General features: G+C 61.5%; 2 protein-coding genes across 2 annotated transcripts; both read left to right on the forward strand.

The window, feature by feature from the left end:
* The first annotated feature begins 7,484 nt into the window (after window positions 1-7,484).
* Window positions 7,485-9,875, forward strand: LOC126204392 (foot protein 1 variant 2-like). The gene is made up of 9 exons (XM_049938762.1): window positions 7,485-7,631; window positions 7,741-7,881; window positions 7,991-8,131; window positions 8,467-8,625; window positions 8,735-8,875; window positions 8,985-9,125; window positions 9,182-9,320; window positions 9,465-9,637; window positions 9,693-9,875. Exons 1-9 carry the CDS (start codon window positions 7,485-7,487, stop codon window positions 9,873-9,875), a joined length of 1,365 nt encoding a protein of 454 aa, XP_049794719.1.
* Window positions 9,876-11,416: 1,541 nt separating this feature from the next.
* LOC126204393 (foot protein 1 variant 1-like) lies at window positions 11,417-14,625 on the forward strand. Its single transcript, XM_049938763.1, has 11 exons — window positions 11,417-11,626; window positions 11,998-12,120; window positions 12,230-12,370; window positions 12,427-12,565; window positions 12,710-12,882; window positions 12,938-13,076; window positions 13,221-13,381; window positions 13,491-13,625; window positions 13,682-13,832; window positions 13,976-14,136; window positions 14,443-14,625. Exons 1-11 carry the CDS (start codon window positions 11,417-11,419, stop codon window positions 14,623-14,625), a joined length of 1,716 nt encoding a protein of 571 aa, XP_049794720.1.
* Window positions 14,626-18,975: the final 4,350 nt, after the last annotated feature.

The following is an 18,975-nucleotide window of genomic DNA, read 5'->3' on the forward strand; positions in this document are numbered from 1 at the left end:
CCCCGTGCCGCGCTCCGTGGAGCCTGGAGCCGCCTGACGCCGCGTCACATGCCGCGTGGGCCTCGGCCGCCGTCACTCGGCACTTCTGGGACTGGATGACAGCTCATCCAGTAACAGCGCCACTCGCAGAGGAAAACACGTAATGAGTATTTGCGCGTGGTCGCAGATCCTGTTCACGTGCCTGACCTTCCCTAACCAGCAAACGACGTTAAATGGCAGCGCGACCCTGGGCTTCTGGGCCACGCGCCGCCCCCGTGCCGCGCTCCGTGGAGCCTGGAGCCCCCTGACACCGCGTCACACGCCGCGTGGGCCTCGGCCGCCGTCACTCGGCACTTCTGGGACTGGATGACAGCTCATCCAGTAATAGCGCCACTCGCAGAAGAAAACACGTAATGAGTATTCGCGCGTGGTCGCAGATCCTGTTCACGTGCCTGACCTTCCCTAACCAGCAAACGACGTTAAATGGCAGCGCGACCCTGGGCTTCTGGGCCACGCGCCCAACCGTGCCGCGCTTCGTGGAGCCTGGAGCCGCCTGACGCCGCGTCACACGCCGCGTCACACGCCGCGTGGGCCTCGGCCGCCGTCACTCGGCACTTCTGGGACTGCATGACAGCTCACCCAGTAACAGCGCCACTCGCAGAGGAAAACACGTATGAGTATTCGCGCGTGGTTGCAGATCCTGTTCACGTGCCTGACCTTCCCTAACGAGCAAACGACGTTAAATGGCAGCGCGACCCTGAGCTTCTGGGCCACGCGCCGCCCCCGTGCCGCGCTCCATTGAGCCTGGAGCCGCCTGACGCCGCGTCACACGCCGCGTGGGCCTCGGCCGCCGTCACTCGGCACTTCTGTGACTGGATGACAGCTCATCCAGTAACAGCGCCACTCGCAGAGGAAAACACGTAATGAGTATTCGCGCGTGGTCGCAGATCCTGTTCACGTGCCTGACCTTCCCTAACCAGCAAACGACGTTAAATGGCAGCGCGACCCTGGGTTTCTGGGCCATGCGCCGCCCCCAAGCCGCGCTCCGTGGAGCCTGGAGCCGCCTGACGCCGCGTCACACGCCGCGTGGGCCTCGGCCGCCGTCACTCGGCACTTCTGGGACTGGATGACCGCTCATCCAGTAACAGCGCCACTCGCAGAGGAAAACACGTAATGAGTATTCGCGCGTGGTCGCAGATCCTGTTCACGTGCCTGACCTTCCCTAACCAGCAAACGACGTTAAATGGCAGCGCGACCCTGGGCTTCTGGGCCACGCGCTGCTCCCGTGCCGCGCTCCGTGGAGCCTGGAGCCGCCTGACACCGCGTCACACGCCCCGTGGGCCTCGGCCGCCGTCACTCGGCACTTCTGGGACTGGATGACAGCTCATCCAGTAAGAGCGCCACTCGCAGAGGAAAACACGTAATGAGTATTCGCGCGTGGTCGCAGATCCTGTTCACGTGCTTGACCTTCCCTAACCAGCAAACGACGTTAAATGGCAGCGCGACCCTGGGCTTCTGGGCCACGCGCCGCCCACGTGCCGCGCTCCGTGGAGCCTGGAGCCGCCTGACGCCGCGTCACACGCCGCGTGGGCCTCGGCCGCCGTCACTCGGCACTTCTGGGACTGGATGACAGCTCATCCAGTAACAGCGCCACTCGCAGAGGAAAACACGTAATGAGTATTCGCGCGTGGTCGCTGATCCTTTTCGCGTGCCTGACCTTCCCTAACCAGCAAACGACGTTAAATGGCAGCGCGACCCTGGGCTTCTGGGACACGCGCCGCCCCCGTGCCGCGCTCTGTGGAGCCTGGAGCCGCCTGACGCCGCGTCACACGCCGCGTGGGCCTCGGCCGCCGTCACTCGGCGCTTCTGGATGACAGCTCACCCAGTAAGAGCGCCACTAGCAGAGGAAAACACGTAATGAGTATTCGCGCGTGGTCGCAGATCCTGTTCACGTGCCTGACCTTCCCTAACCAGCAAACGACGTTAAATGGCAGCGCGACCCTGGGCTTCTGGGCCACGCGCTGCCCCCGTGCCACGCTTCGTGGAGCCTGGAGCCGCCTGACGCCGCGTCACACGCCGCGTGGGCCTCGGCCGCCGTCACTCGGCACTTCTGGGACTGGATGACAGCTCATCCAGTAACAGCGCCACTCGCAGAGGAAAACACGTAATGAGTATTCGCGCGTGGTCGCAGATCCTGTTCGCGTGCCTGGCCTTCCCTAACCAGCAAACGACGTTAAATGGCAGCGCGACCCTGGGCTTCTGGGCCACGCGCCGCCCCCGTGCCGCGCTCCGTGGAGCCTGGAGCCGCCTGACGCCGCGTCACATGCCGCGTGGGCCTCGGCCGTCGACACTCAGCACTTCTGGGACTGGATGACAGCTCATCCAGTAACAGCGCCACTCGCAGAGGAAAACACGTAATGAGTATTCGCGCGTGGTCGCAGATCCTGTTCACGTGCCTGACCTTCCCTAACCAGCAAACGACGTTAAATGGCAGCGCGACCCTGGGCTTCTGGGCCACGCGCCGCCCCCGTGCCGCGCTCCGTGGAGCCTGGAGACCCCTGACGCCGCGTCACACGCCGCGTGGGCCTCGGCCGCCGTCACTCGGCACTTCTGGGACTGGATGACAGCTCATCCAGTAACAGCGCCACTCGCAGAGGAAAACACGTAATGAGTATTCGCGCGTGGTCGCTGATCCTTTTCGCGTGCCTGACCTTCCCTAACCAGCAAACGACGTTAAATGGCAGCGCGACCCTGGGCTTCTGGGACACGCGCCGCCCCCGTGCCGCGCTCTGTGGAGCCTGGAGCCGCCTGACGCCGCGTCACACGCCGCGTGGGCCTCGGCCGCCGTCACTCGGCACTTCTGGATGACAGCTCACCCAGTAAGAGCGCCACTCGCAGAGGAAAACACGTAATGAGTATTCGCGCGTGGTCGCAGATCCTGTTCACGTGCCTGACCTTCCCTAACCAGCAAACGACGTTAAATGGCAGCGCGACCCTGGGCTTCTGGGCCACGCGCCGCCCCCGTGCCGCGCTCCGTGGAGCCTGGAGCCCCCTGACACCGCGTCACACGCCGCGTGGGCCTCGGCCGCCGTCACTCGGCACTTCTGGGACTGGATGACAGCTCATCCAGTAATAGCGCCACTCGCAGAAGAAAACACGTAATGAGTATTCGCGCGTGGTCGCAGATCCTGTTCACGTGCCTGACCTTCCCTAACCAGCAAACGACGTTAAATGGCAGCGCGACCCTGGGCTTCTGGGCCACGCGCCCAACCGTGCCGCGCTTCGTGGAGCCTGGAGCCGCCTGACGCCGCGTCACACGCCGCGTCACACGCCGCGTGGGCCTCGGCCGCCGTCACTCGGCACTTCTGGGACTGCATGACAGCTCACCCAGTAACAGCGCCACTCGCAGAGGAAAACACGTATGAGTATTCGCGCGTGGTCGCAGATCCTGTTCACGTGCCTGACCTTCCCTAACCAGCAAACGACGTTAAATGGCAGCGCGACCCTGGGCTTCTGGGTCACGCGCTGCCCCCGTGCCACGCTTCGTGGAGACTGGAGCCGCCTGACGCCGCGTCACACGCCGCGTGGGCCTCGGCCGCCGTCACTCGGCACTTCTGGGAAAGGATGACAGCTCATCCAGTAACGGCGCCACTCGCAGAGGAAAACACGTAATGAGTATTCGCGCGTGGTCGCAGATCCTGTTCGCGTGCCTGGCCTTCCCTAACCAGCAAACGACGTTAAATGGCAGCGCGACCCTGGGCTTCTGGGCCAAGCGCCGCCCCCGTGCCGCGCTCCGTGGAGCCTGGAGCCGCCTGACGCCGCGTCACATGCCGCGTGGGCCTCGGCCGCCGTCACTCGGCACTTCTGGGACTGGATGACAGCTCATCCAGTAACAGCGCCACTCGCAGAGGAAAACACGTAATGAGTATTTGCGCGTGGTCGCAGATCCTGTTCACGTGCCTGACCTTCCCTAACCAGCAAACGACGTTAAATGGCAGCGCGACCCTGGGCTTCTGGGCCACGCGCCGCCCCCGTGCCGCGCTCCGTGGAGCCTGGAGCCCCCTGACACCGCGTCACACGCCGCGTGGGCCTCGGCCGCCGTCACTCGGCACTTCTGGGACTGGATGACAGCTCATCCAGTAATAGCGCCACTCGCAGAAGAAAACACGTAATGAGTATTCGCGCGTGGTCGCAGATCCTGTTCACGTGCCTGACCTTCCCTAACCAGCAAACGACGTTAAATGGCAGCGCGACCCTGGGCTTCTGGGCCACGCGCCCAACCGTGCCGCGCTTCGTGGAGCCTGGAGCCGCCTGACGCCGCGTCACACGCCGCGTCACACGCCGCGTCACACGCCGCGTGGGCCTCGGCCGCCGTCACTCGGCACTTCTGGGACTGCATGACCGCTCACCCAGTAACAGCGCCACTCGCAGAGGAAAACACATATGAGTATTCGCGCGTGGTTGCAGATCCTGTTCACGTGCCTGACCTTCCCTAACGAGCAAACGACGTTAAATGGCAGCGCGACCCTGAGCTTCTGGGCCACGCGCCGCCCCCGTGCCGCGCTCCATTGAGCCTGGAGCCGCCTGACGCCGCGTCACACGCCGCGTGGGCCTCGGCCGCCGTCACTCGGCACTTCTGTGACTGGATGACAGCTCATCCAGTAACAGCGCCACTCGCAGAGGAAAACACGTAATGAGTATTCGCGCGTGGTCGCAGATCCTGTTCACGTGCCTGATCTTCCCTAACCATCAAACGACGTTAAATGGCAGCGCGACCCTGGGCTTCTGGGCCACGCGCCGCCCCCGTGCCGCGCTCCGTGGAGCCTGGAGCCGCCTGACGCCGCGTCACACGCCGCGTGGGCCTCGGCCGCCGTCACTCGGCACTTCTGTGACTGGATGACAGCTCATCCAGTAACAGCGCCACTCGCAGAGGAAAACTCGTAATGAGTATTCGCGCGTGTTCGCAGATCCTGTTCGCGTGCCTGACCTTCCCTAACCAGCAAACGACGTTAAATAGCAGCGCGACCCTGGGCTTCTGGGCCACGCGCCGCCCCCGTGCCGCGCTCTGTGGAGCCTGGAGGCGCCTGACGCGGCTTCACACGCCGCGAGGTCCTCGGCCGCCGTCACTCGGCACTTCTGGATGACAGCTCACCCAGTAAGAGCGCCACTCGCAGAGGAAAACACGTAATGAGTATTCGCGCGTGGTCGCAGATCCTGTTCACGTGCCTGACCTTCCCTAACCAGCAAAGGACGTTAAATGGCAGCGCGACCCTGGGCTTCAGGGCCACGCGCCGCCCCCGTGCCACGCTTCGTGGAGCCTGGAGCCGCCTGACGCCGCGTCACACGCCGCGTGGGCCTCGGCCGCCGTCACTCGGCACTTCTGGGACTGGATGACAGCTCATCCAGTAACAGCGCCACTCGCAGAGGAAAACACGTAATGAGTATTCGCGCGTGGTCGCAGATCCTGTTCGCGTGCCTGGCCTTCCCTAACCAGCAAACGACGTTAAATGGCAGCGTGACCCTGGGCTTCTGGGCCACGCGCCGCCCCCGTGCCGCGCTCCGTGGAGCCTCGAGCCGCCTGACGCCGCGTCACACGGCGCGTGGGCCTCGGCCGCCGTCACTCGGCACTTCTGGGACTGGATGACAGCTCATCCAGTAACAACGCCACTCGCAGAGCAAAACACGTAATGAGTATTCGCGCGTGGTCGCAGATCCTGTTCACGTGCCTGACCTTCCCTAACCAGCAAACGACGTTAAATGGCAGTGCGACCCTGGGCTTCTGGGCCACGCGCCGCCCCCGTGCCGCGCTCCGTGGAGCCTGGAGCACCCTGACGCCGCGTCACACGCCGCGTGGGCCTCGGCCGCCGTCACTCGGCACTTCTGGGACTGGATGACAGCTCATCCAGTAATAGCGCCACTCGCAGAGGAAAACACGTAATGAGTATTCGCGCCTGGTCGCAGATCCTGTTCGCGTGCCTGGTCTTCCCTAACCAGCAAACGACGTTAAATGGCAGCGCGACCCTGGGCTTCTGGGCCACGCGCCGCACCCGTGCCGCGCTCCGTGGAGCCTGGAGCCGCCTGACGCCGCGTCACATGCCGCGTGGGCCTCGGCCGCCGTCACTCGGCACTTCTGGGACTGGATGACAGCTCATCCAGTAACAGCGCCACTCGCAGAGGAAAACACGTAATGAGTATTCGCGCGTGGTCGCAGATCCTGTTCACGTGCCTGACCTTCCCTAACCAGCAAACGACGTTAAATGGCAGCGCGACCCTGGGCTTCTGGGCCACGCGCCGCCCCCGTGCCGCGCTCCGTGGAGCCTGGAGCCGCCTGACGCCGCGTCACACGCCGCGTGGGCCTCGGCCGCCGTCACTCGGCACTTCTGGGACTGGATGACAGCTCATCCAGTAACAGCGCCACTCGCAGAGGAAAACACGTAATGAGTATTCGCGCGTGGTCGCAGATCCTGTTCACGTGCCTGACCTTCCCTAACCAGCAAACGACGTTAAATGGCAGCGCGACCCTGGGCTTCTGGGCCACGCGCTGCCCCCGTGCCGGTCTCCATAGAGCTTGGAGCCGCCTGACGCCGCGTCACACGCCGCGTGGGCCTCGGCCGCCGTCACTCGGCACTTCTGGGACTGGATGACAGCTCATCCAGTAACAGTGCCACTCGCAGAGGAAAACACGTAATGAGTATTCGCGCGTGGTCGCAGATCCTGTTCACGTGCCTGACCTTCCCTAACCAGCAAACGACGTTAAATGGCAGAGCGACCCTTGGCTTCTGGGCCACGCGCCGTCCCCGTGCCGCGCTCCGTGGAGCTGGAGCCGCCTGACGCCGCGTCACACGCTGCGTGGGCCTCGGCCGCCGTCACTCGGCACTTCTGGGACTGGATGACAGCCCATCCAGTAACAGTGCCACTCGCAGAGGAAAACACGTAATGAGTATTCGCGCGTGGTCGCAGATCCTGTTCACGTGCCTGACCTTCCCTAACCGGCAAACGACGTTAAATGGCAGAGCGACCCTTGGCTTCTGGGCCACGCGCCGTCCCCGTGCCGCGCTCCGTGGAGCTGGAGCCGCCTGACGCCGCGTCACACGCTGCGTGGGCCTCGGCCGCCGTCACTCGGCACTTCTGGGACTGGATGACAGCTCATCCAGTAACAGTGCCACTCGCAGAGGAAAACACGTAATGAGTATTCGCGCGTGGTCGCAGATCCTGTTCACGTGCCTGACCTTCCCTAACCAGCAAACGACGTTAAATGGCAGCGCGACCCTGGGCTTCTGGGCCACGCGCTGCCCCCGTGCCGGTCTCCATGGAGCTTGGAGCCGCCTGACGCCGCGTCACACGCCGCGTGGGCCTCGGCCGCCGTCACTCGGCACTTCTGGGACTGGATGACAGCCCATCCAGTAACAGTGCCACTCGCAGAGGAAAACACGTAATGAGTATTCGCGCGTGGTCGCAGATCCTGTTCACGTGCCTGACCTTCCCTAACCAGCAAACGACGTTAAATGGCAGAGCGACCCTTGGCTTCTGGGCCACGCGCCGTCCCCGTGCCGCGCTCCGTGGAGCTGGAGCCGCCTGACGCCGCGTCACACGCTGCGTGGGCCTCGGCCGCCGTCACTCGGCACTTCTGGGACTGGATGACAGCTCATCCAGTAACAGTGCCACTCGCAGAGGAAAACACGTAATGAGTATTCGCGCGTGGTCGCAGATCCTGTTCACGTGCCTGACCTTCCCTAACCAGCAAACGACGTTAAATGGCAGCGCGACCCTGGGCTTCTGGGCCACGCGCTGCCCCCGTGCCGGTCTCCATGGAGCTTGGAGCCGCCTGACGCCGCGTCACACGCCGCGTGGGCCTTGGCCGCCTTCACTCGGCACTTCTGGGACTGGATGGCAGCCCATCCAGTAACAGCGCCACTCGCAGAGGAAAACACGTAATGAGTATTCGCGCGTGGTCGCAGATCCTGTTCACGTGCCTGACCCTCCCTAACCAGCAAACGACGTTAAATGGCAGAGCGACCCTGGGCTTCTGGGCCACGCGCCGCCCCCGTGCCGCGCTCCGTGGAGCCTGGAGCCGCCTGACGCCGCGTCACACGCTGCGTGGGCCTCGGCCGCCGTCACTCGGCACTTCTGGGACTGGATGACAGCCCATCCAGTAACAGCGCCACTCGCAGAGGAAAACACGTAATGGGTATTCGCGCGTGGTCGCAGATCCTGTTCACGTGCCTGACCCTCCCTAACCAGCAAACGACGTTAAATGGCAGCGCGACCCTGGGCTTCTGGGCCACGCGCCGCCCCCGTGCCGCGCTCCGTGGAGCCTGGAGCCGCCTGACGCCGCGTCACACGCCGCGTGGGCCTCGGCCGCCGTCACTCGGCACTTCTGGGACTGGATGACAGCTCATCCAGTAACAGCGCCACTCGCAGAGGAAAACACGTAATGAGTATTCGCGCGTGGTCGCAGATCCTGTTCGCGTGCCTGACCTTCCCTAGCCAGCAAACGACGTTAAATGGCAGCGCGACCCTGGGCTTCTGGGACACGCGCCGCCCCCGTGCCGCGCTCTGTGGAGCCTGGAGCCGCCTGACGCCGCGTCACACGCCGCGTGGTCCTCGGCCGCCGTCACTCGGCACTTCTGGATGACAGCTCACCCAGTAAGAGAGCCACTCGCAGAGGAAAACACGTAATGAGTATTCGCGCGTGGTCGCAGATCCTGTTCACGTGCCTGACCTTCCCTAACCAGCAAACGACGTTAAATGGCAGCGCGACCCTGGGCTTCAGGTCCACGCGCCGCCCCCGTGCCACGCTTCGTGGAGCCTGGAGCCGCCTGACGCCGCGTCACACGCCGCGTGGGCCTCGGCCGCCGTCACTCGGCACTTCTGGGACTGGATGACAGCTCATCCAGTAACAGCGCCACTCGCAGAGGAAAACACGTAATGAGTATTCGCGCGTGGTCGCAGATCCTGTTCGCGTGCCTGGCCTTCCCTAACCAGCAAACGACGTTAAATGGCAGCGCGACCCTGGGCTTCAGGGCCACGCGCCGCCCCCGTGCGGCGCTCCGTGGAGCCTCGAGCCGCCTGACGCCGCGTCACACGCCGCGTGGGCCTCGGCCGCCGTCACTCGGCACTTCTGGGACTGGATGACAGCTCATCCAGTAACAACGCCACTCGCAGAGCAAAACACGTAATGAGTATTCGCGCGTGGTCGCAGATCCTGTTCACGTGCCTGACCTTCCCTAACCAGCAAACGACGTTAAATGGCAGCGCGACCCTGGGCTTCTGGGCCACGCGCCGCCCCCGTGCCGCGCTCCGTGGAGCCTGGAGCCGCCTGACGCCGCGTGACACGCCGCGTGGGCCTCGGCCGCCGTCACTCGGCACTTCTGGGACTGGATGACAGCTCATCCAGTAATAGCGCCACTCGCAGAGGAAAACACGTAATGAGTATTCGCGCGTGGTCGCAGATCCTGTTCACGTGCCTGACCTTCCCTAACCAGCAAACGACGTTAAATGGCAGCGCGACCATGGGCTACTGGGCCACGCGCCGCCCCCGTGCCACGCTTCGTGGAGCCTGGAGCCGCCTGACGCCGCGTCACACGCCGCGTCACACGCCACGTGGGCCTCGGCCGCCGTAACTCGGCACTTCTGGGACTGGATGACAGCTCATCCAGTAACAGCGCCACTTGCAGGGGAAAACACGTATGAGTATTCGCGCGTGGTTGCAGATCCTGTTCGCGTGCCTGACTTTCCCTAACCAGCAAACGACGTTAAATGGCAGCGCGACCCTGGGCTTCTGGGCCACGCGCCGCCCCCGTGCCGCGCTCCGTGGAGCCTGGAGCCGCCTGACGCCGCGTCACACTCCGCGTGGGCCTCGGCCGCCGTCACTCGGCACTTCTGGGACTGGATGACAGCCCATCCAATAACAGCGCCACTCGCAGAGGAAAACACGTAATGAGTATTCGCGCGTGGTCGCAGATCCTGTTCACGTGCCTGACCCTCCCTAACCAGCAAACGACGTTAAATGGCAGAGCGACCCTGGGCTTCTGGGCCACGCGCTGCCCCCGTGCCGCGCTCCGTGGAGCCTGGAGCCGCCTGACGCCGCGTCACACACCGCGTGGGCCTCGGCCGCCGTCACTCGGGGGACTGGATGACAGCCCATCCAGTAACAGCGCCACTCGCAGAGGAAAACACGTAATGAGTATTCGCGCGTGGTCGCAGATCCTGTTCGCGTGCCTGACCTTCCCTAACCAGCAAACGACGTTAAATGGCAGCGCGACCCTGGGCTTCTGGGACACGCGCCGCCCCCGTGCCGCGCTCTGTGGAGCCTGGAGCCGCCTGACGCCGCGTCACACGCCGCGTGGTCCTCGGCCGCCGTCACTCGGCACTTCTGGATGACAGCTCACCCAGTAAGAGCGCCACTCGCAGAGGAAAACACGTAATGAGTATTCGCGCGTGGTCGCAGATCCTGTTCACGTGCCTGACCTTCCCTAACCAGCAAACGACGTTAAATGGCAGCGCGACCCTGGGCTACTGCGCCACGCGCCGCCCCCGTGCCACGCTTCGTGGAGCCTGGAGCCGCCTGACGCCGCGTCACACGCCGCGTCACACGCCACGTGGGCCTCGGCCGCCGTCACTCGGCACTTCTGGGACTGGATGACAGCTCATCCAGTAACTGCGCCACTTGCAGAGGAAAACACGTAAGAGTATTCGCGCGTGGTTGCAGATCCTGTTCGCGTGCCTGACTTTCCCTAACCAGCAAACGACTTTAAATGGCAACGCGACCCTGGGCTTCTGGGCCACGCGCCGCCCCCGTGCCGCGCTTTGTGGAGCCTGGAGCCGCCTGACGCCGCGTCACACGCCGCGTGGGCCTCGGCCGCCGTCACTCGGCACTTCTGGGACTGGATGACAGCTCATCCAGTAACAGCGCCACTCGCAGAGGAATACACGTAATGCGTATTCGCGCGTGGTCGCAGATCCTGTTCACGTACCTGACCTTCCCTAACCAGCAAACGACGTTAAATGGCAGAGCGACCCTTGGCTTCTGGGCCACGCGCCGTCCCCGTGCCGCGCTCCGTGGAGCCTGGAGCCGCCTGACGCCGCGTCACACGCCGCGTGTGCCTCGGCCGCCGTCACTCGGCACTTGTGGGACTGGATGACAGCTCATCCAGTAACAGCGCCACTCGCAGAGGAAAACACGTAATGAGTATTCGCGCGTGGTCGCAGATCCTGTTCGCGTGCCTGGCCTTCCCTAACCACCAAACGACGTTAAATGGCAGCGCGACCCTGGGCTTCTGGGCCACGCGCCGCCCCCGTGCCGCGCTCCGTGGAGCCTGGAGCCGCCTGACGCCGCGTCACACGCTGCGTGGGCCTCGGCCGCCGTCACTCGGCACTTCTGGGACTGGATGACAGCTCATCCAGTAACAGCGCCACTCGCAGAGGAAAACACGTAATGAGTATTCGCGCGTGGTCGCAGATCCTGTTCGCGTGCCTGACCTTCCCTAACCAGCAAACGACGTTAAATGGCAGCGCGACCCTGGGCTTCTGGGCCACGCGCCGCCCCCGTGCCGCGCTCCGTGGAGCCTGGAGCCGCCTGACGCCGCGTCACACGCAGCGTGGGCCTCGGCCGCCGTCACTCGGCACTTCTGGGACAGCTAATCCAGTAACAGCGCCACTCGCAGAAGAAAACACGTAATGAGTATTCGCGCGTGGTCGCAGATCCTGTTCACGTGCCTGACCTTCCCTAACCAGCAAACGACGTTAAATGGCAGCGCGACCCTGGGCTTCTGGGCCACGCGCCGCCCCCGTGCCGCGCTCCGTGGAGCCTGGAGCCGCCTGACGCCGCGTCACACGCCGCGTGGGCCTCGGCCGCCGTCACTCGGCACTTCTGGATGACAGCTCACCCAGTAAGAGAGCCACTCGCAGAGGAAAACACGTAATGAGTATTCGCGCGTGGTCGCAGATCCTGTTCACGTGCCTGACCTTCCCTAACCAGCAAACGACGTTAAATGGCAGCGCGACCCTGGGCTTCAGGTCCACGCGCCGCCCCCGTGCCACGCTTCGTGGAGCCTGGAGCCGCCTGACGCCGCGTCACACGCCGCGTGGGCCTCGGCCGCCGTCACTCGGCACTTCTGGGACTGGATGACAGCTCATCCAGTAACAGCGCCACTCGCAGAGGAAAACACGTAATGAGTATTCGCGCGTGGTCGCAGATCCTGTTCGCGTGCCTGGCCTTCCCTAACCAGCAAACGACGTTAAATGGCAGCGCGACCCTGGGCTTCAGGGCCACGCGCCGCCCCCGTGCGGCGCTCCGTGGAGCCTCGAGCCGCCTGACGCCGCGTCACACGCCGCGTGGGCCTCGGCCGCCGTCACTCGGCACTTCTGGGACTGGATGACAGCTCATCCAGTAACAACGCCACTCGCAGAGCAAAACACGTAATGAGTATTCGCGCGTGGTCGCAGATCCTGTTCACGTGCCTGACCTTCCCTAACCAGCAAACGACGTTAAATGGCAGCGCGACCCTGGGCTTCTGGGCCACGCGCCGCCCCCGTGCCGCGCTCCGTGGAGCCTGGAGCCGCCTGACGCCGCGTGACACGCCGCGTGGGCCTCGGCCGCCGTCACTCGGCACTTCTGGGACTGGATGACAGCTCATCCAGTAATAGCGCCACTCGCAGAGGAAAACACGTAATGAGTATTCGCGCGTGGTCGCAGATCCTGTTCACGTGCCTGACCTTCCCTAACCAGCAAACGACGTTAAATGGCAGCGCGACCATGGGCTACTGGGCCACGCGCCGCCCCCGTGCCACGCTTCGTGGAGCCTGGAGCCGCCTGACGCCGCGTCACACGCCGCGTCACACGCCACGTGGGCCTCGGCCGCCGTAACTCGGCACTTCTGGGACTGGATGACAGCTCATCCAGTAACAGCGCCACTTGCAGGGGAAAACACGTATGAGTATTCGCGCGTGGTTGCAGATCCTGTTCGCGTGCCTGACTTTCCCTAACCAGCAAACGACGTTAAATGGCAGCGCGACCCTGGGCTTCTGGGCCACGCGCCGCCCCCGTGCCGCGCTCCGTGGAGCCTGGAGCCGCCTGACGCCGCGTCACACTCCGCGTGGGCCTCGGCCGCCGTCACTCGGCACTTCTGGGACTGGATGACAGCCCATCCAATAACAGCGCCACTCGCAGAGGAAAACACGTAATGAGTATTCGCGCGTGGTCGCAGATCCTGTTCACGTGCCTGACCCTCCCTAACCAGCAAACGACGTTAAATGGCAGAGCGACCCTGGGCTTCTGGGCCACGCGCTGCCCCCGTGCCGCGCTCCGTGGAGCCTGGAGCCGCCTGACGCCGCGTCACACACCGCGTGGGCCTCGGCCGCCGTCACTCGGCACTTCTGGGACTGGATGACAGCCCATCCAGTAACAGCGCCACTCGCAGAGGAAAACACGTAATGAGTATTCGCGCGTGGTCGCAGATCCTGTTCGCGTGCCTGACCTTCCCTAACCAGCAAACGACGTTAAATGGCAGCGCGACCCTGGGCTTCTGGGACACGCGCCGCCCCCGTGCCGCGCTCTGTGGAGCCTGGAGCCGCCTGACGCCGCGTCACACGCCGCGTGGTCCTCGGCCGCCGTCACTCGGCACTTCTGGATGACAGCTCACCCAGTAAGAGCGCCACTCGCAGAGGAAAACACGTAATGAGTATTCGCGCGTGGTCGCAGATCCTGTTCACGTGCCTGACCTTCCCTAACCAGCAAACGACGTTAAATGGCAGCGCGACCCTGGGCTACTGCGCCACGCGCCGCCCCCGTGCCACGCTTCGTGGAGCCTGGAGCCGCCTGACGCCGCGTCACACGCCGCGTCACACGCCACGTGGGCCTCGGCCGCCGTCACTCGGCACTTCTGGGACTGGATGACAGCTCATCCAGTAACAGCGCCACTTGCAGAGGAAAACACGTAAGAGTATTCGCGCGTGGTTGCAGATCCTGTTCGCGTGCCTGACTTTCCCTAACCAGCAAACGACTTTAAATGGCAACGCGACCCTGGGCTTCTGGGCCACGCGCCGCCCCCGTGCCGCGCTTTGTGGAGCCTGGAGCCGCCTGACGCCGCGTCACACGCCGCGTGGGCCTCGGCCGCCGTCACTCGGCACTTCTGGGACTGGATGACAGCTCATCCAGTAACAGCGCCACTCGCAGAGGAATACACGTAATGCGTATTCGCGCGTGGTCGTAGATCCTGTTCACGTACCTGACCTTCCCTAACCAGCAAACGACGTTAAATGGCAGAGCGACCCTTGGCTTCTGGGCCACGCGCCGTCCCCGTGCCGCGCTCCGTGGAGCCTGGAGCCGCCTGACGCCGCGTCACACGCCGCGTGTGCCTCGGCCGCCGTCACTCGGCACTTGTGGGACTGGATGACAGCTCATCCAGTAACAGCGCCACTCGCAGAGGAAAACACGTAATGAGTATTCGCGCGTGGTCGCAGATCCTGTTCGCGTGCCTGGCCTTCCCTAACCACCAAACGACGTTAAATGGCAGCGCGACCCTGGGCTTCTGGGCCACGCGCCGCCCCCGTGCCGCGCTCCGTGGAGCCTGGAGCCGCCTGACGCCGCGTCACACGCTGCGTGGGCCTCGGCCGCCGTCACTCGGCACTTCTGGGACTGGATGACAGCTCATCCAGTAACAGCGCCACTCGCAGAGGAAAACACGTAATGAGTATTCGCGCGTGGTCGCAGATCCTGTTCGCGTGCCTGACCTTCCCTAACCAGCAAACGACGTTAAATGGCAGCGCGACCCTGGGCTTCTGGGCCACGCGCCGCCCCCGTGCCGCGCTCCGTGGAGCCTGGAGCCGCCTGACGCCGCGTCACACGCAGCGTGGGCCTCGGCCGCCGTCACTCGGCACTTCTGGGACAGCTAATCCAGTAACAGCGCCACTCGCAGAAGAAAACACGTAATGAGTATTCGCGCGTGGTCGCAGATCCTGTTCACGTGCCTGACCTTCCCTAACCAGCAAACGACGTTAAATGGCAGCGCGACCCTGGGCTTCTGGGCCACGCGCCGCCCCCGTGCCGCGCTCCGTGGAGCCTGGAGCCGCCTGACGCCGCGTCACACGCCGCGTGGGCCTCGGCCGCCGTCACTCGGCACTTCTGGGACTGGATGACAGCGCATCCAGTAACAGCGCCACTCGCAGAGGAAAACACGTAATGAGTATTCGCGCGTGGTCGCAGATCCTGTTCACGTGCCTGACCTTCCCTAACCAGCAAACGACGTTAAATGGCAGCGCGACCCTGGGCTTCTGGGCCACGCGCCGCCCCCGTGCCGCGCTCCGTGGAGCCTGGAGCCGCCTGACGCCGCGTCACACGCCGCGTGGGCCTCGGCCGCCGTCACTCGGCACTTCTGGGACAGCTAATCCAGTAACAGCGCCACTCGCAGAAGAAAACACGTAATGAGTATTCGCGCGTGGTCGCAGATCCTGTTCACGTGCCTGACCTTCCCTAACCACCAAACGACGTTAAATGGCAGCGCGACCCTGGGCTTCTGGGCCACGCGCCGCCCCCGTGCCGCGCTCCGTGGAGCCTGGAGCCGCCTGACGCCGCGTCACACGCCGCGTGGGCCTCGGCCGCCGTCACTCGGCACTTCTGGGACTGGATGACAGCGCATCCAGTAACAGCGCCACTCGCAGAGGAAAACACGTAATGAGTATTCGCGCGTGGTCGCAGATCCTGTTCACGTGCCTGACCTTCCCTAACCAGCAAACGACGTTAAATGGCAGCGCGACCCTGGGCTTCTGGGCCACGCGCCGCCCCCGTGCCGCGCTCCGTGGAGCCTGGAGCCGCCTGACGCCGCGTCACACGCCGCGTGGGCCTCGGCCGCCGTCACTCGGCACTTCTGGGACTGGATGACAGCTCATCCAGTAACAGCGCCACTCGCAGAGAAAACACGTAATGAGTATTCGCGCGTGGTCGCAGATCCTGTTCACGTGCCTGACCCTCCCTAACCTGCAAACGACGTTAAATGGCGCGACAAGTTCCAGTAGAGGTGTGGGATGCTGGCAAATCTCCCATTCCGATGTCCATACCATCATCTGCATGTGCACCTACAACAACACAGCGCAAGCCACGTCACGCTGTGTGGCGGAGGGTTCTGGTACCATTGACTGACTCCCTCCCTCCCTCGCGAACGCGAATAGCGCGTAAGAAGAATGAATGTCGGTAAGTGTTAATTTATCGTATTTCTTCATAGTGGTCATTGTTGTGTCTTACTTTTACGTTGTGTGGTTCTTTAGTGGATACAAGAGCGAGGAACAGACGCCGTTCACGACCAGATAATTTGGATATTAATTTATTCTACATATAATATCAAATAGTAAAAACAATACATAGCTTCAGTCAACAAAATTTTTCTGTGTTTGTGAACGCATTGTCAAAATGTAAAACTACCGACGCTTCGCTCACTATGGCAAGCGACGTTCTTCTGGATCTTTTGTTTACTGATGAATGAGAAAACTTTGTTTCTTATATACCTGCAGACGTGCCTGTAATCTAATTCTGAGAGGCTGTTAAGGATGAAGGGGAGGGACGTTAGAAGCTTTTGTTTTTATTATTTCTTTCCATTGGCGGAAACCCGACGTTTTTATTGGTGTCTGGCTTACTGCATGTGATTGCACCCAGTGCTGTGTCTATGTGCGTGCGGCCGCTGCGGGCTGCCGCGGGCCTGTGTGTGTTGCTTCACGTGAGCTGCCGCCCCGTAACGCTGTTACTGCTGGCAGCCGAGGCGTCGGAAGTCGGTACCCGTCTTCTCTGTTCGTGTTGGCGTGTCGCTTGGCTGTTTCTATTGCCTCTCTAGTCTTTCTCCCGAAAGTAAGAGGTTGTTTCACCAGTACGCGAGATTCACCAAAATCAATCTGTTTGCCGTTCCCATCCTGGTGTTCTGCCTCCTCTGACTTGTTGCCTTAGTTGTATATATCTTTCGTGTTCCGATATGGGTCGCCTTGTCTCACCTACATACACTAATCCAGATTCGCACCTGATTTCGTAAATTCCAGCAGCATGTAGTTTGTCATCTGCATCTTCCGTTGTGCGAAGAACATCTTTTATTTTGCTGCTGCTTCGGAAAATCGGCTTTATGCCTGCTCGGCGGAGAACTGTACCCACCGGTTCAGAGACACCTTGAACATACGCTAATAGAGCGATGTTTTGTGCTTCCTTTTGCTCTCCTCCATTGATTTTATTCTTTGTCGTCATAGTTTTATCTATTAGTTTCATCCCATAACCACTGACACCAAAAATAGACTTGAGGTTTTGTAGTTCGCCTTTTAGATGTTCCTTATCGCTGATCCTGTAATCTTGTTTAAAGTGTGCAGGGCGCATTTCTTCTGCGCAGGGTGATGACGGGAGGAGGTGTGTAGGTGCCTGTCAGTTCTAGTTGGCTTCCTGTACACTCTATGGCCTAGTTCACCATCAGGCTTTCTGTACACTTCCACGTCAAGTAAAGGCAGCACCCCATTCTTTTCTGTCTCCCCAGTGAACTGGATCCTGCTATGCTGCTGGTGAGGTGTTGGTGGAAATTTCGTAGCTCTTCCTCTCCATGTGGCCAGATAACGAAAGTACGGAAGTATCGTCAACATACCGGAGCCGACGTTTTGGGCATAATGGTGCGTACTGGAGCGCTGTTCCTTTTAATGCTTCCATGAAGATGTCTGCTGCAATACGCGAGAGAGTGGATACCATAGCTACACCATCTGCCTGCTCATACAATTCCCCTTCCCACTTGAAATAAGTGGAAAGCTTGGTTAAGGTAAAGGTTCTCCCACATTCGAATAAGTCTCGACACAAACAACAGGAAACTTGGTCAACTGCACCGCTTCCTGACTGGAAAGCTGGACATGGATGAGTGCGAGAAGGTCGACATGTTAACCTCCCATGAGGAAGTTTGACAAACTGCAGCAGAAAACCACCGAGGAAGGACTGATGCTGGACACTTGTGGGACGATGGTCAACCTTTCCAGCCACATCTTAAGCGATACAGCCACACAAATACCGGCTACAGGGATGAATTTCGCAGTCACACCAAAACGTATCCCTAAATCTGTAGAGGCTTCGATTCGTCATCTGCCACAAGCTGAGGCGGAGAAGATTAGACAAGAAACTATACGGGTCCTGACTCATGCAAAGCCTCCGAAAGAAAATATCAGCAAAGAGGAACGTCATGATATAGCGGAACTGAAGAACAGCTCTCGTTTAGAAATAACACGAGCAGACATGGGAAACGATACCGTTGTGTTGGACACGGAAGATTATAACAAACGAATGGAGGATTTTCTGAGTGAACTCACGTTAAGAAGCTTAAGGGAGATCCGACGGCCAGATAATCAAATCGATGCAAGCACTGCTGGAGCAAACTAGAATGAATTTTGACACGGCCAGAGGACTTATTCCACAAGTTCCACAGACACCAGGGGTATATGGTGTCTATAGAGGCCTTTCCTTTATGACCGATTGTGAATATTATTAATTCACCGACGTACAGTCTAGTAAAGGAACTGGTTCCAAAGCTCCGACATTTGGTGAGCCACACACATTCGTATGATTTTGTAGAAGTTTCAAAACAAAAATGTGTCTCGGCCACAGACTTGATAGTCTTTATTCACGAATGTACCAGTACAAGACATCATGAACATCTTATGGGAACGCGTCCATCCGATATCTGCGAGCTTGTGCGCCACTGTCTAACGGCCACCTAATTCAGGTGGAAAGGGGAATTCTATGAACAGGGAGATCGTGTAGCTATTGCAGCAGACATCTCCTTGAAAGCATTTGAAGAAACAGCGCTCCAGCCTACACCATTACACCCAGAATGTTGGCTCCGATATGTTGTTGATACCTTCGTTATCTGACCACGAAATTTCCTCCAACACCTCAACCGGCAGCACAGCAGAATCCAATTCACTGTGCAGACAGAAAAGAATTGGGTGCTGCCTTAACTCGACGTGCACATCAACCCTGGTGGTAACTTAGCA

The sequence above is a fragment of the Schistocerca nitens genome, chromosome 9, assembly GCF_023898315.1.
Source record: "Schistocerca nitens isolate TAMUIC-IGC-003100 chromosome 9, iqSchNite1.1, whole genome shotgun sequence".
In the NCBI taxonomy this organism is placed as follows: Eukaryota; Metazoa; Arthropoda; class Insecta; order Orthoptera; family Acrididae; genus Schistocerca; species Schistocerca nitens.

Excerpts from the sequence above, each read along its gene's own strand:
- LOC126204393 (XM_049938763.1), top strand. The coding sequence starts at position 11,417 with ATGAGTATTCGCGCGTGGTCGCAGATCCTGTTCGCGTGCCTGACCTTC. Across the intron at positions 12,371-12,426 it reads ACTGGATGACAGCTCATCCA|ATCCTGTTCACGTGCCTGAC; the intron begins GTAACAACGCCA and ends GCGTGGTCGCAG. Across the intron at positions 12,883-12,937 it reads ACTGGATGACAGCTCATCCA|ATCCTGTTCGCGTGCCTGAC; the intron begins GTAACAGCGCCA and ends GCGTGGTTGCAG.
- LOC126204392 (XM_049938762.1), top strand. The coding sequence starts at position 7,485 with ATGGCAGAGCGACCCTTGGCTTCTGGGCCACGCGCCGTCCCCGTGCCG. Across the intron at positions 8,132-8,466 it reads ACTGGATGACAGCCCATCCA|CCAGCAAACGACGTTAAATG; the intron begins GTAACAGCGCCA and ends GACCTTCCCTAG. Across the intron at positions 9,638-9,692 it reads ACTGGATGACAGCTCATCCA|ATCCTGTTCGCGTGCCTGAC; the intron begins GTAACAGCGCCA and ends GCGTGGTTGCAG.